This window comes from Phyllopteryx taeniolatus, chromosome 15 (assembly GCF_024500385.1).
Source record: "Phyllopteryx taeniolatus isolate TA_2022b chromosome 15, UOR_Ptae_1.2, whole genome shotgun sequence".
In the NCBI taxonomy this organism is placed as follows: Eukaryota; Metazoa; Chordata; class Actinopteri; order Syngnathiformes; family Syngnathidae; genus Phyllopteryx; species Phyllopteryx taeniolatus.
This window is the reverse complement of record NC_084516.1, coordinates 19,731,616-19,747,152: the sequence shown is the minus strand read 5'-3', so window position 1 is coordinate 19,747,152 and position 15,537 is coordinate 19,731,616. Positions and strand designations below refer to the sequence as shown.

General features: G+C 42.4%; 1 protein-coding gene across 9 annotated transcripts in view; it reads right to left on the bottom strand.

Moving 5' to 3' along the window:
• The window catches only part of ehmt1b (euchromatic histone-lysine N-methyltransferase 1b), a 66,993-nt gene that overhangs the window by 43,993 nt on the left and 7,463 nt on the right, over positions 1-15,537 (bottom strand). For 5 of the 9 annotated variants that reach the window (XR_009792062.1, XM_061799309.1, XM_061799313.1 and 2 more), the window contains exons 1-5: positions 10,952-11,140; positions 8,107-8,191; positions 3,665-4,185; positions 2,438-2,666; positions 2,193-2,341 (exon numbers count right to left, since the gene is read on the bottom strand). Coding sequence is in view for 8 of the 9 variants with exons in the window: in XM_061799309.1 (XP_061655293.1) it covers positions 2,193-2,341; positions 2,438-2,666; positions 3,665-4,185; positions 8,107-8,191; positions 10,952-11,125 (1,158 nt within the window). In the remaining variant the exon portion in view is untranslated. Of the gene's footprint in view, positions 1-2,192; positions 2,342-2,437; positions 2,667-3,664; positions 4,186-8,106; positions 8,192-10,951; positions 11,141-15,537 lie in introns of those variants that run through there. The other 4 variants (XM_061799310.1, XM_061799314.1, XM_061799315.1 and 1 more) reach the window with 4 other exon arrangements.

Sequence of the window (15,537 nt, the reverse complement as noted above, 5' to 3'; positions counted from 1 at the left end):
CGATACAAAGCACGCATCACTGCAGACGCTGCACAGATCTGCCTGTCGATCTCCCGTTCCACTCTTCCCTCACTCGTGAACAAGACCCCAAGATACTTGAACTCCTCCACTTGGGGTAGGATCTCATCCCTGACCTGGAGAGGGCACTCCACCCTTTTCCGACTGAGGACCATGGTCTCAAGATTTGGAGGTGCTGATTCTCATCCCAGCCGCTTCACACTCAGCTAGGAACCACTCCAGTGAGCGTTGGAGATCATAGCTTGATGACGCCGACAGAACCACATCATCTGCAAAAAACAGAGATTCAATACTGAGGCCACCAAACCAGACACCCTCTAATCCTCGGCTGCGCCTGGAAATTCTGTCCATAAAAGTTATGAAAAGAATCGGTGACAAAGGGCAGCCTTGACTGAGTCCAACCCTCACCGGAAACGAGTCCAACTTACTGCCGGCAATGCGGCCCAAACTCTTGACACTGGTCGTACTGGGATCAACCAGCCCGTATCAGGGTTTCGGTACCCCATACTCTGGAAGCACCCCAACACAGGACTCCCGAGGGACACAGTCGAACACCTTCTCCAAGTCCACAAAACACATGTAGACTGGTTGGGCGAACTCCCATCCACCCTCGAGGACCCTGCCGAGGGTGTAGAGCTAGTCCACTGTTCCACGGCCAGGATGAAAACCACACTGTTCCTCCTGAATCTGAGATTCAACTTCCCGATGGACCCTCCTCTCCACCATCCCTGAATACACCTTACCAGGGATGCTGAGGAGTGTGATCCCACTGGAGTTGGAACAAACTCTCCGGTCCCCCTTTCGTTCTCCATGGCCTCACCGAACTCCTCCCACATCCGAGTTTTTGCCTCAGCAACCACCATAGCTGCATTCTGCTTGGCCAGCCGGTACCCATCAGCTTCCTCAGGAGTCCCACAGGCCCAAAAGGCCCAATAGGACTCCTTCTTCAGCTTGAGGGCATCCCTCACCGCTGGTGTCCACCAATGGGTTCAGGTATCAGCGCCACAACAGACACCCACGACCTTACAGCCACAGCTCCGGTTGGCCGCCTGGGCAATGGATGTGCGAAACATGGTCCACACGGACTCAATGTCCCCCGCCTTCCCTGAGATATGGTTGAAGTTCTGTCGGAGGTGGGAGTTAAAACAGGGGATACTGACAGACGTTCCTACCAGACCCTCACAATACCTATGGGCCTGTCAGGTCGGACCGGCATCTTCCTCCACCATTGGAGCCAACTCACCACCAGGTGGTGATCAGTTGGGAGCTCTGGGAGGCCGTTCCTCCCAATCATGCCTTTCCAGGTCTCACTGTTATTGCCCACGTGAGCAGTGAAGTCCCCCAGCAAAACAATGGAGTCCCCTGCGGGAGCGCTCTCCAGCACCCCTTCCAAGGACTCCAAAAAGGGCGGGTACGCTGAACTGCTGTTTGGTGCATAGGCACAAAAAAAAACTTGAACTTGAAAAACTTGCCGTGATTGATGGAACCATGAATTCTGTTTTTAAACAGAAAATCTTGAACGAGAATGTTCAGCCATCAGTGACCTCGAGCTGAACCGCACTTGGATTCTGCAGAGGGATAACAATCCAAAAACACACAAGCAAGTCAACTTCTGAAAGCCTTAAGAAAACAAAATGAAGGTTTTGGAGTGGCCTCGTCAACGTCCAGACTTGAATTGGATTGAAATGCAGTGCCATGACCTTAAAAAGGCCATTCATGCTGGAAAACCCTCAATTTTTGCTGAATTTAAACAATTCTGCAAGGAAGAGTAGTCCAAAATATCTCCACAGAGATGTGAAAGACTCACTGCCAGTCATCGAAAACGCTTGATTTCAGTTGTTGCTGCTGAGGATGGCCCTACCTACCTGTTATTAGGTTTAGCGGGCCATTCCTTTTTCACAAAGAGCCAGGTAACTTTATTTGTATACTTTACAAGGAAATGCTTGTGAAAGCTCATGTGATACAGCATTGCATTTTTTATCGGTGATGCCATTCACTTCAAAATTTGAATTGCAGTTAAACTCATGAAAAACTAGTGAGAGAACCCTACACACTGCGCGACAGTTCAGTGGTGTTCGGTCACATCGCGCGGTATGCGGCGGGCCTTGGACTGTTGGTGAAGTCGTTCAATTTACTGCGCACTCTTTGTTTTGATACATGTGATGAGCACAGACCTCAGGGCTCTTGGAATTCGGGTGTACACGGTTAAACATTTCCAGCATTGTTGTCTGCCGAAGAATTTTAGGTTTCTTCTTAGGTACTAGGCTATAAGTTCCCATCCGTCTCTTCTTCTTACGCAAAGACAACCCTCCTGTAAAGAAGCCTACAATAAAAACACAAATTTACACATAGACTGAATATTTTAAAAGAACCCCCCAAAAAAATATTTGGTGGTGTATCAATGTGTGTGATTTGGAACCTGTGTGACCGTGTTGGAGCTTGGCTGGCGTTGATGTCAGTGGAGAGGAAGAAACTACAGGAGTTGCTGGTGAAGCAGATGAAGCGGTTTGTGCTGAAGCTTGCAAATCCGAAGGATTCTGAGGTAGATGGTTCTCTGTTGAGCACTGCTGTGAAGGTTTCGGTGTGTCGGATGAAACCAAAGTCTCCATTTTGGTATTGTTTGCTTCTCTTAATTCCTTCTTGAGAAGCTGTCGGTGACAAAAAAAAAAATTATAAGAATAATTGTGAGTGCCTGACCAGTGGTGGCAAGACAAGACGTGATTTGAAATGTGGAAGCTGTTGCAACAACAATACTTAGGTTTTGGAGTAAAATGCACAAATTGTATTCCCAGTAGTAACCAATTTTTAGTGCATATATAAAAAGAAAAAGTTATATATATATATATATATATATATATATATATATATATTTGAGAGAATAAGGATAAAGTGCTCAGACCTAAAACAAAATCGAGAGAAATGCAGGTAAAGAAAAGAGCAATGGCCTGCAAAATAAATGTCATGGCAATAACATGCTTTACATTGGCTCTTTACAGGTCCCGTATTTTGGATATTTAGCTCTCTAACATTGACTTACCGGTATATTTTCATGGCTCAAACATGTAGATATGTCTAAGCATAAGAAACATTTGTGAAATCTGATTGACAGTTGGTTTCAGTGCATTTAGCAGACATGCCCGCAGTGTCTGGGAGTGCAGAGAACAGCAGGATTTTTATGATTAATTTTTTTTTTTTTTAAATTCAAACTTGACAGGGTTGTTAACAACACTCTTTTCTGTGGTGTGTCATACATATGTCAGGCATACAGTATTCTTTTCACTTTACAGGGACTTTATATGATGATGCAATCACAATTTTTGTTTCTCTTATCTGCTAGGTTCTAATACTCAGTCATTCAAAATGTTGACTCCAAAAAAGAAAAACGTGTGCACCTCATTCTTGCTCTTCATATTTTTTCATTTTCATCAACAGCCCGATACTGCCATGACAATTATTGTATCATCACTGTGAGTGTTCATCACCTTCTGACCACAAGTTTACGAATCCATAGTTTTTTATGTAAATTGTAAATTACAAAAGAACAAATGTAACAAACACGCAAAATTGCTATTCATTCACGAGGGTAATATTCAAGTGCTGATTGACGGAATATGTTTGGGGGGGGCGCATTCCTGGAATCATTTACCTTTTGTTCGAGAGTGACAGCAGGCCTGGACATGGTTTTGCGAGCTCTGTGTATCATGATGGTTGCTGAAGCTGTGGTGGTTGGGGCAGTGTCATTTTTAAAGTCTATTGTCTCCTCCCCTGATGTAGTTCCTGTAACAGGGTCAGTCCTTATGTCACCTAGCGTCTGAGGAGACCCAGAGACTGAGGGAGGGGGAGGTTTGGGCAAGTGTAGCCCAGTGGTGGCGTTAGAAGGTGGCCTGCTAGTCCTGTGAGGGGACACTGGCAAACCAGGCGTGGCTTCAGAGCTGTCCTCCTGTTGCGGCTTAATGAGAATAAATCCATTGCTCCCAGTAACAGAACCGTGTGGTGTCTCTATGTCCAACATACCATTCTCATTTACCAACGATAACGCCTTGCTGTGGCCTGTTGTAGGACTGTATGTCGGGCTGCTGTGCCTTGTGTTGTCACATTCAGTGCCATTAAGCTTTGGTTCTGCAACAGGAGAAGAGACCAGCCTTTCCATTACCACTTTTTCTCCATCTGTGGGTCACAACCAAAGGAGTATATTAGATTGGAAACAGCTACATGTACAGTATTGTAGGGCTGCAACGATTAAATAAATACAAATCCATCATCAAACTTGTTGGCAAAGAATTTCATTATGATTCGTTGTGTCGCACGATGATGATGTCAGTCACCCGCTGTGTCGCGCCATTATGACGTTAGTCACCCGCTCCGTTGCACACAGCAGTGGACCCAGAGGCTGCTGAGTCATGGGCATGGCATATTTGCATATCTAAACCAATCAATACGCTGAAGTGACAATACTGGAAGTTATTTTGAAAAATATATCACAAAATTACCTTAGAGGATTTTGTTTTTTTTTCAAAGCACTTTTGTTAATGCACTTTATTGCGAGTGTATTAACAAAACACGTGCATGTTTTTCCTAGGTAAAGTATGATGTCACCATTTATTTATTCATGATTATCATTTTTATTTAGTTATACATTTTGCACTTAATGTTCTTGTACTGTATGAAATTCAAAGACCAACATTTGGTAAATGGAGAGTTATCTGGACTTGACTACATATGTCTCCTTGAATTCAGAAAATGAGTAGCATTATAAGAGTTATATTTTGAAATTGTTTTTTACTTCTTAGATCTGTGTTGAATTCATAAGAGGTCAAGAGTGAGCATGTGATTGTTTTGATGCTCAATTCACAGTGAGGTTACAGGGATGCATGAAAATCTTCACCTGGCAGTTAAGACTGAGGAGACAGACATTGCAGTGACAGAGGATGACAAAAACAATATTATTAAACAGATATTGTACAGCATAAATTTGTACGTGTTTGTGTGGTTGGTCCATGGCCTACTGTAAAGCTAACTTAATTTTTGAAATAATGTATTACTTTAAGAGCGATGGGATGTTTACGCAGTAAGCATTTTGTGCACTTTTCTGCACTGCCAATTTGACATGTCCTGTTTTGGAATAAAGGGATGGAAGTTAAAAAAACATTTTTTAATCCAATTCATCAATTAATCGAAAAAATAAGCAACAGATTAATCGATTATTAAAAACATTGTTACAGTATTGTTTATGTTTATAAAAAAGTACCTACAAATTTAATAAAAAGTATATATATAATTTTTTTTCATATAATTTTCCCCTGGTGGCACGGTGGACGACTGGTTAGAGCGTCTGGCTCACAGTTCCGAGGAGCGGGGTTCAATCCCGGCCCCGCCTGTGTGGAGTTTGCATGTTCTCCACGTGCCTGCGTGGCTTTTCTCCGGGCACTCCGCTTTCCTCCCACATCCCAAAAACATGCGTGCTAGGTTAATTGTAGACTCTAAATTGCCCATAGGTGTGAATGTGGGTGGCAATATTTGTTGTATGGATATATTCTATTCTTTATCATGAACTAAAATACAGCAGTGCTACTTTCTATTTTTATTGTGTTTATTTCGAATATATTAAATAAAAGAACAAACAGTTATTACAAGTACACTTTTTTATATTGCAGCCATTGCAAATCATTTAAGTTCTTTTTTCCCCCTCAATGTACACACAGCACCCCATATTGACAGAAAAAAAACGGAATTGTTGAAATCTTTGCACATTTATTAAAAAAAAAAAAAAAACTGAAATATAACACAGCCATAAGTATTCAGAGCCTTTGCTCAGTAGTTAGTAGAAGCACCCTTTTGAGCCAATACAGCCATGAGTCTTTTTGGGAATGATGCAACAAGTTTTTCAAACCTGGATTTGGGGATCCTCTGCCATTCCTCCTTGCAGATCCTCTCCAGTTCTGTCAGGTTGGCTGGTGAATGTTGGTGGGCAGCCATTTTCAGGTCTTTCCAGAGATGCTCAATTGGGTTTGAGTCAGGGCTCTGGCTGGGCCATTCAAGAACCGTCAGAGTTGTTCTGAAGCTACTCCTTCATTATTTTAACTGTGTGCTGAGGGTAATTGTCTTGTTGGAAGGTGAACCTTCGGCCCAGTCTGAGGACCTAAGCACTGTGGAGAAGGTTTTCGTCCAGGATATCCCTGTACTTGGCCGCATTCATCTTTCCTTTGATTGCAACCAGTCATCCTGTCCCTGTAGCTGAAAAACACCCCCAGAGCATGATGCTGCCACCACCATGCGTCACTGTTGGGACTGTATTGGACAGGTGATGAGCAGTGCCTGGTTTTCTCCACACATGCCACTTAGAATTAAAGCCAACAATTTCTATCTTGGTCTCATCAGAGCAGAGAATCTTATTTCTCACCCTCTTGAAGTCTTCAGGTGTTTTTTAGCAAACTCCTTACGTGTCTTGCACTGAGGAGAGGCTTCCGTCGGGCCACTCTGCCATAAAGGGCCGACTGGTGGAGGGCTGCAGTGATGGTTGACTTTCTAGAACTTTCTCCCATCTCCCGACTGCACCTCTGGAACTCAGCCACAGTGATCTTTGGGTTCTTCTTTACCACTCTTACCAAGGCTCTTCTCCCCCGATTGCTCAGTTGGGCCGGACGGCCAGATCTAGGCAGGGTTCTGGTCGTCCCAAACGTCCAATTCAGGATTATGGAGGCCACTGTGCTCTTGGCAACGTAAAGTGCAGCATAAATGTTCGTAACCTTGGCCAGATCTGTGCCTTGCCACAATTCTGTCTCTAAACTCTTCAGGCAGTTCCTTTGACCTCGTGATTCTCATTTTCTCTGACATGCACTGTGAGCTGTAAGGTCTTATATATATATATATATATAGGTGTGTGGCTTTCCTAATCAAGTCCAATCAGTATAATCAAACACAGCTGGACTCCAATGAAGGTGTAGAACCAACTCAAGGATGATCAGAAGAAATGGACAGCACCCGAGTTAAATATATGAGTGTCACAGCAAAGGGTCTGAATACTTACGGCTGTGTGATATTTCAGTTTTTCTTTTTTAATAAATCTGCAAAAATTTTAACAATTCCATTTTTTTCTGTCAATATGGGGTGCTGTGTGTATAAAAAAAATATACTGAAATGATTTTAGCAAATGGCTGCAATATAACAAAGAGTGAAAAATTTAAGGGGGTCTGAATACTTTCCGTACCCACTGTAATTATACATAGTGTTCTATTAGACTGCATGATATACCATGCGGCGGCACGGTGGACGACTGGTTAGAGCGTCTGCCTCACAGTTCTGAGGACCGGGGTTCAATCCCCGGCCCCGCCTGTGTGGAGTTTGCATGTTCTCCCCGTGCCTGCGTGGCTTTTCTCCGGGCACTCCGCTTTCCTCCCACATCCCAAAAACATGCATGAATTGGAGACTCTAAATTGCCCGTAGGTGTGAATGTGAGTGCGGATGGTTGTTTGTTTGTATGTGCCCTGCGATTGGCTGGCAACCAGTTCAGGGTGTACCCCGCCTCCTGCCCGATGACAGCTGGGATAGGCTCCGGCACGCCCGCGATTTGTTGTTGACCAACTTAATGGCAATGCATCCCTGTGAATATTCTCATTGACCCAGGTCCTTTCATTCTCAGGGCATTGAATCGATCGCAACTGGACTGTTCTGGTTGGACGGTATCATTCTTTTGGAATGCAAAAAATGCCTTTTACGCATTCTAAAAGAATGATACCGCCCGTGGTTTTGGGGCATGAATAGTTGAGTTTCTCCACACCAACTCCGGCTAGTCTGTCCGAACTAAGCCTTGTTGCATGAACTGATGAAGCCTGCTTGGATGAGAAGCCAAACGTCTTCTCAGAAAACCACAACAGTCCAGTTGCAATCGATTCAATGCCCTGTGAATGTCAATGCATTTTTTATGGTGCTGAAACTGTTTGGTGCTGGAGTACCATAGTAACAATTTTATCACGTTAGATCAAAACAATAATAAAAACACAAATGTCTTTGGAGAGTTACTTTTGCCAAATCATCTTTTGGTTTCAAATGAAACATAAATATACAAGTTTGAATATATGCAAATAATACCTGTTTCTCCACTGTTTGCCAGGTCCAGTCCTTTATTAGATGGTTCTTCACCTTTGTAAATGCTTCCTTTAGCAAGACCAGTGGGCTAATGGAGGAAGAACAGACATCCGATAAATAGATTTTCACAAGTTTACGTAAGTTATTGTAATTCAAATACCAACCACTGTCTGTCAAATATTAGTAGACTGCTTACGTCCACACTGTATTTTAACAAACTGAACACAGGATTAGAATATTAGAATGTAATAGACAGTCAATCTAACAGTATTAGACGGAAAATAACCTTAAAAATAACTATTACTGATATTTGTAGGAGGCACAAATGTCCCATATAGAACTGCACCAGAACAGGCCCATCTTCATTTGATGAATATAAGGCAGGTGAAGGACCTTTCTTCAAACATCAGAAATGTCTCTTGTCACAAAAGAAGGTTTCAGAGCAAACCTAAAGAGAACTGGCGACATTGTACTATATGTTAGGCTATGTCTTATCCAAATCTATGCTTAACAATGATCATACTCGTCAAGGTCTGATGTCTTCAACAGAAATATCAACCAACCATCCACAGACAATATTTACTCCTCAGGAATTATATCTATTTTTGAATTGCGTCACCTCCCCAAGAGCAGATCATCAAGCATAAGCTCAAACCTGAAAACTGAGATGGAAGCCACGCTGTTGTTATCAAATTGGATATTATATGCCTTTATTCTTTGTTCCAAGCCCTTCTCATATGGAATGGAATTTTAAGAGGAATGTTTATACTTAAAAAGCTACATTGACCAAGAAAATCTAACTAAGACAGCTTTTACACATAAAAACATCAGATAACCGAACAATCTGATGACTGAGGCAATAAAAAAATGTTGCTCTTGGATGTTTTCAACAGAAGTCCAATAAAATGACCTGCAATCAATAGAAATGCAGCGGTTACAACTGAAATCTATATTTAATGACTGATCTAGTAAAATTGAGTCAGACTCAGATTTTCTTAACAACTGCATACAACTATAAACCAACTTAAATAACACTTCAGCAAAGATTTACAAAACCATACTCCAATGAGTCTCTGAGCCAAGGATGAGAAAGCACTATGTCAGACAGCAACTAGGTCAGACCTGAGAGCTAGACCTTGTGTGTCTCCCAAAGAACATCTAGTCTGAGACAATCGTCTAAGGTCAAGGATCTGAAAGAACCTGGTCACATTATGTAGGTAAATGAAGTAAGAATCCTTCAGTTCATTATTTCCATAGATGGAGGACATCCAGTTATGAAAGACTTTCTGCTCTTCCCTCCCCCTAGTGGTGGACAGTTGAACAACTGCTATATCAGGAGGGATGAAGGGGGAAGGGAGGCAGAGAAGGCTGTCTGCAGATCTCCGCCATTTCGCAACTGGATTGTTTTCCCGACACAATGCCGCCATTGCAGCAGTTTTTCATTAGATGGGGAACATAGGGGTCTGGAAGCCAATACCTGCCTTTATGGAGGCTCCTTAATGAAGTTTCAAACACCAGCCAAAGACCAAAAATGTAAAAAAAATGACATGAAACATGTAACATGAAAAAAGGAAATATTTATGAATTCTACAGTTTCTGATACACCAGAATAAATGGTTGAAAAGTTTAGACTAACAAGGGAGATTTTATAGACCAAAAAAAAAACCCAGATGCAACCCCCTGATAATTACATGGCTAAAACGTGAACCGATGTTTGATCTATTGCTCAGACAGAACTACCTTAACAGCTTGACAGCCACTGACAACAGCAACCTCACTATCACACTGAGATGAAACAATGAGCAAAACCCTTGAATTGCATTCAGCCAAACAAATCCAAAGCTGCATTCCTGACCATCCAAAACAGTCAACTACGACCCACTGAATACAGTACGAAGCCAAAAAGTAATATATATTTTCTAAGATTGCTTTGTTACACTTGTTTTAAGGGCATGATGAGATGGAACAAAACAGAAACAATGCAAGGAAAACAGTACCAATTATGTTATTTGCACATTTAAATATGTTACTATTCCCCTAAACTGTAGAATGCTCATGAATGCAATTAGAAAATGAATAAAATATGGGTCAGAGCCATCCTGGTCTTAACATGACCAGTTACTTTATAAGGACTCCAGTTCGGTACATCCTTCTTTATCACTAACAGTCATATATAAAATTGCTTAACAGAATGGTCTTTTTCCATATAGATCAAATTATCTTTAGGATTTATTTAGACAGATAGAAGAGCAGCTGTTGAAAATGGAAGACCCTTTTAAATCTGAACCTAATATGTTGACAGATTGACGATGAATCTCTCTGCTGTTGTATGTTCAATTAGGTTACTTCATTGTATAGACCCATCAACCCTTGGGATGCGGGAAGACAAAAATGACAAACAGGGTAGTGATATGACGTCACATTTTCAATGCGGCGATTGTGCTGAGCAAAGAGGTGGAGTTTGAAACCACAAACTGCTGTTTTCCAATAACAGGATCCAAAAGGTGCAGCCTCACATCTGACTTAGAAACAGCAGCCCTACTGCCAAAATACCGACTGCTCCTTAAGACTCGAGAATGAGGTCATGTCAAAGATTTTATGAAATAGGAATAAATAGCAGCAGTAAATGTATTAAAAAGAACACTTTGCAGAGACCATCTCGACACAAAAACAGCAGCAGTTCAACTTCAAACCAATGGATTCTGGTTTGAACAGTAAGTACGTGGCTCAAAGGAATAATGAAGCAAAACTATGAATCTCCTTAGACTATTCACAACCAACCAATTACAAAGAGCAGAAAGCTAGCAAGCGTGTCTTTTGCCTTGTGTGCCTCCATGAAGCATCATACCTGCTTTCTTCTCATGGCCTCCACTGAGAACAGGGAGCCAAGAAGGCAAGAGAGAGCAAGGTTGAGGGATAGAGAGTGAGAAAGAAAAAGAGAAATTGTGAGCAAGCGAACAGATTGTTCCTCTTCCTCCTTTCTTTCTCCACATGCACATTCACCTCGGCGGCAATGTGACATGGTGGCTCCCTCTGTTGGTCCTAGTCTTCAGAGGTCTCCACAGAAAATGCTCATTTCTTTTAGACCAAAACATTTCATTGAAAACACTGATCAGGACAGACATCCATCTGTGGATGAGTCACAAGAACGTCTTAGAATCTTTCTGAAAGAATTGCTATATTCTGTCATTGTGTGTTTTTATACTGTGATTGTGCTATGGCTGTATCCTATATAACCAACATTTTAATCCTAAAATATATTTATTATGGTGTGTTATGGTAGCGATACTCTGTCTCACAAGGGGGGGAAAAACATTTTATTGAATCTCAAAGCTCACAAAAGCACATTGAATCTACACTAGAGCGTTCAAGGACAGTCTTGAATTCATAATAAGCATAAGGCAACTGAAAGCAGCAAGCAACATGACACAGCCGAAATGAATAAGCATAAGGCAACTGAAAGCAGCAAGCAACAAGACACAGCCGAAATTAAGTTGTACAGCAGACAACTTCCTAACAAGACCATTTTGTGGGGATGCAGACCTTTGCCTTCACTCAAACGACAGTACATTTGTGAGACGAGTGATGCACCGAAATTTCCGCGGCCAAAGGTACTTTTGGTTACAGACCGAAAAACCTTTTTCAATGAAATAAAACTACCGAAATAACATCACACGCATAACTTATCATATGTTAAACACTGACGGCCAACGCATGCAAGTGTGTACGCATCTGAGTAAAGAATTATTTACTATTAACAAGCAATGCCTCAAAGCATTGCTGAATATCCAGTTAAATTGACTGGGAGGTCACTTTATTAAACACACCCTACACTCACGGTTTAAAATGACATAGTGCCATAAATAACATAGTGCTACTGGTAACATAAACACACATTAACAACAAAGATTGTCTTTATTACTGTAATGAGTCAGATTTGCAAGTCGCAACGAATTATGGGAACCACATGGCTGTACAGCTAGCGCAAACTGGAGTCAAACCACTGCTCACAAAATAAGCACATCATGGCTTATCTTATTTTTGCAAAAAAGGCATCTGAACTTTTGGGAGAATATTATATGGACTAACGAGATAAAAGTTGAGCTTTTTGGAAGGTGTGTGTCTTCTGGCATAAATATAGCACAGCATTTCAGAAAAAGAACATCAAACCAACAGTCAAACGTGGTGGTGGTGGTGTGATGGCCTTGGTCTGCTTTGGTCCTTCAGGACCTGGACAACTTGCTGTGATTGATGGAGCCATGAATTCTGCTCTTAACCAGACATGCAAACACCAAAGGCATGAAAAAGGTGACCAAAAAAAAAAAAAAAAACATTGTAGGGGAGGTCTGGGGGGTATCCCCCGGTCTCCCACAGATCATTTAAATTAAGCAATCTGGAAGACTCTGAAGAGTACAATAAGACAAAATCAACAAATTTTCTTCATGCAGAAAAACATTTATTTACACCGCTCAAGTACATGTTGATGTACAAATTTAAGATTCAAATTAAATTTGCCTCATTTCTTTGCTTTTTTGTTTTGGCCTCCAACTTGAGCCAAGCCCATCTCCACCTGCACCTGATGCCTGCTTCGAGCTGTGCCACATGAATAGCATCCCCCTCTTTAAGCACTCTCATTCTGGAAAATAATTGACTAAAATCATTTTTCAGTATGACCAACTTCAAAGGGAAATCACAAATGCATCCTCCAGGAAAATATTAAGTACAATATTTTTCGGTTTTTGTCCATTTCTGAATTTGAAGTTAGTTCATTCTGTGTTGTGACATAATTCCTAACATAGCTCAGTCGCGTAATACATTTAACATTAACATGCGTAAACTAATTAGATAATTGTAGGCGCGTTTCCTAATTAATACAAGATATACTAGCGGATCAGCTCTTGTCACCGATGTCATGTGTGCTTCGCGATTCCACTGGGACCACAACCAGGGCCACGACCTGCAGCACCTCAACGTGAAAATACAAAAGACCAGTGCAACAAATACGACACTGGCTGATCTGATGAGCAAAAAATGTTGCTTAAACGTAAGAGTAGCAATATAGGATGTCTGCTACAGAGGTTCCGGCATAAAAGGGATACATATCCTCCTTTCTGCTTGACCTAACAGCCGAACAGGACACACACACACACACACACACACACCCAAAAAAAAAAGCTTTGTATCAGGGAAGACAGGAGAGGCATGATGTGAAGTTTTAAGCAGAGCCCAGCTATACATTAAAAAGGCTGTACATTCCACTGGATAATATTCCACTCCACTCCACTCCAGAAGGTGAGACTAATGCGTATTACAACTTTAGTAGAAGAAACCACGTAAAGCAGCCCTGTGGGAGGCACAAGTCAATGCAAACTGTAGGCCGGTCCAAGCCCGGATAAATGCAGAGGGTTGCGTCAGGAAGGGCATCCGGCTTAAAACTTTGCCAAACAAATATGAGCGTTCATCCAAAGAATTCCATAGCGGAACGGTCGTGGCCCGGGTTAACAAAGTCCGCCACCGGCACCATAAACCTGCAGGGCGCCGTTGGAAATTCAGCTACTGTGGGTCGAAGTCGAAGAAGAAGAAGAGGTGGAAAGCGGGTTCTTCGGCAGAAAAAGAGGAAAGCACAGAGCCTAGAACTGAATGTGGGGACTTTGACAGGAAAATCTCGGGAGTTGGTTGACATGATGATTAGGAGAAAGGTTGATATATTGTGTGTCCAGGAGACCAGGTGGAAAGCCAGTAAGGCTAGAAGTTTAGGGGCAGGATTTAAATTGTTTTACCATGGTGTAGATGGGAAGAGAAATGGAGGCGGGTTATTTTAAAAGAAGAGTTGGCTAAGAATGTCTTGGAGGTGAAAAGAGTATCAGATCGAGCGATGAGGCTGAAACTTGAAATTGAGGGTGTTACGTATAATGCGATTAGTGGCTATGCCCACAGGTAAGATGTGACCGAGAGATGAACGAGAAATTCTGGAAGGAGCTCGACAAAGTAGTTCTGAGCATCCCAGACAGAGAGAGAGTCGTGATTGGTGCAGATTGTAATGGACATGTTGGTGAAGGAAATGGGGGTGATGAAGAAGTGATGGGTAAGTACGGCATCCAGGAAAGGAACTTGGAGGGACAGATGGTGGTAGACTTTGCAAAAAGGATGCAAATGGCTGTAGTGAACACTTTTCCAGAAGAGGCACGAACATAGGGTGACCTACAAGAGCGGAGGTAGAAGCACGCAGGTGGATTACATCTTGTGCAGACGATGTAATCTGAAGGAGGTTACCGACTGTAAGGTAGTGGTAGGGGAGAGTGTGGTTAGACAGCATAGGATGGTGGTGTGTAAAATGACTCTGGCGGTGGAGAGGAAGATTAGGAAGACAAAGGCAGAGCAGAGAACCATGTGGTGGAAGCTGAGACAGAAGTGTTGTGCAGCTTTTCGGGAAGAGGTGAGACATGCTCTCGGCGGACGGGAGGAGCTTCCAGAAGACTGGACCACAGCAGCCAAGGTGATCAGAGAGGCAGGCAGGAGAGTACCTGGTGTATCTTCTGTCAGGAAAGGAGTGAAGGAGACTTGGTGGTGGAACCTCACAGTACAGGAAATCATACAAGGAAAAAGGTTAGCTAAGAAGAAGTGGGACACTGAGAGGACTGAGCATAGGCGAAAGGAATACATTGAGATGCGACATAGGGCAAAGGTAGAGGTGGCAAAGGTCAAACAAGAGCTATATGATGACATGTATGCCAGGTTGGATACTAAAGAAGGAGAAAAGGATCTATACAGGTTGGCCAGACAGAGGGATAGAGATGGGAAGGATGTGCAGCAGGTTAGGGTGAGAAGGAGTTGATGAATGAGGAAAATGAGAGAGAAGGGAGAGTAGAAGAGGCAAGTGTGGTGGACCAGGAAGTGGCAATGATTAGTAAGGGGGAAGTTAGAAAGGCATTAAAGAGGATGAAAAATGGAAAGGCAGTCAGTCCTGATGACATTCCTGTGGCGGTATGGAAGCATCTAGGAAAGGTGGCTGTGGAGTTTTTGAACATCTTGTTCAATAGAATTCTAGCGCGTGAGAAGATGCCTGAGGAATGGAGGAAAAGTGTGCTGGTGCCCATTTTTAAGAACAAGGGTGATGTGCAGAGCTGTGGGAACTATCGAGGAATAAAGTTGATGAGCCACACAATGAAGTTATGGGAAAGAGTAGTGGAGGCTAGACTCAGGACAGAAGTGAGTATTTGCGAGCAACAGTATGGTTTCATGCCTAGAAAGAGTACCACAGATGCATTATTTGCCTTGAGGATGTTGATGGAAAAGTACAGAGAAGGTCAGAAGGAGCTACATTGTGTCTTTGTAGATCTAGAGAAAGCCTATGACAGAGTACCCAGAGAGGAACTGTGGTACTGCATGCGGAAGTCTGGAGTCTCTCTTTTTTAAATAAGTAAATAAGTAAGT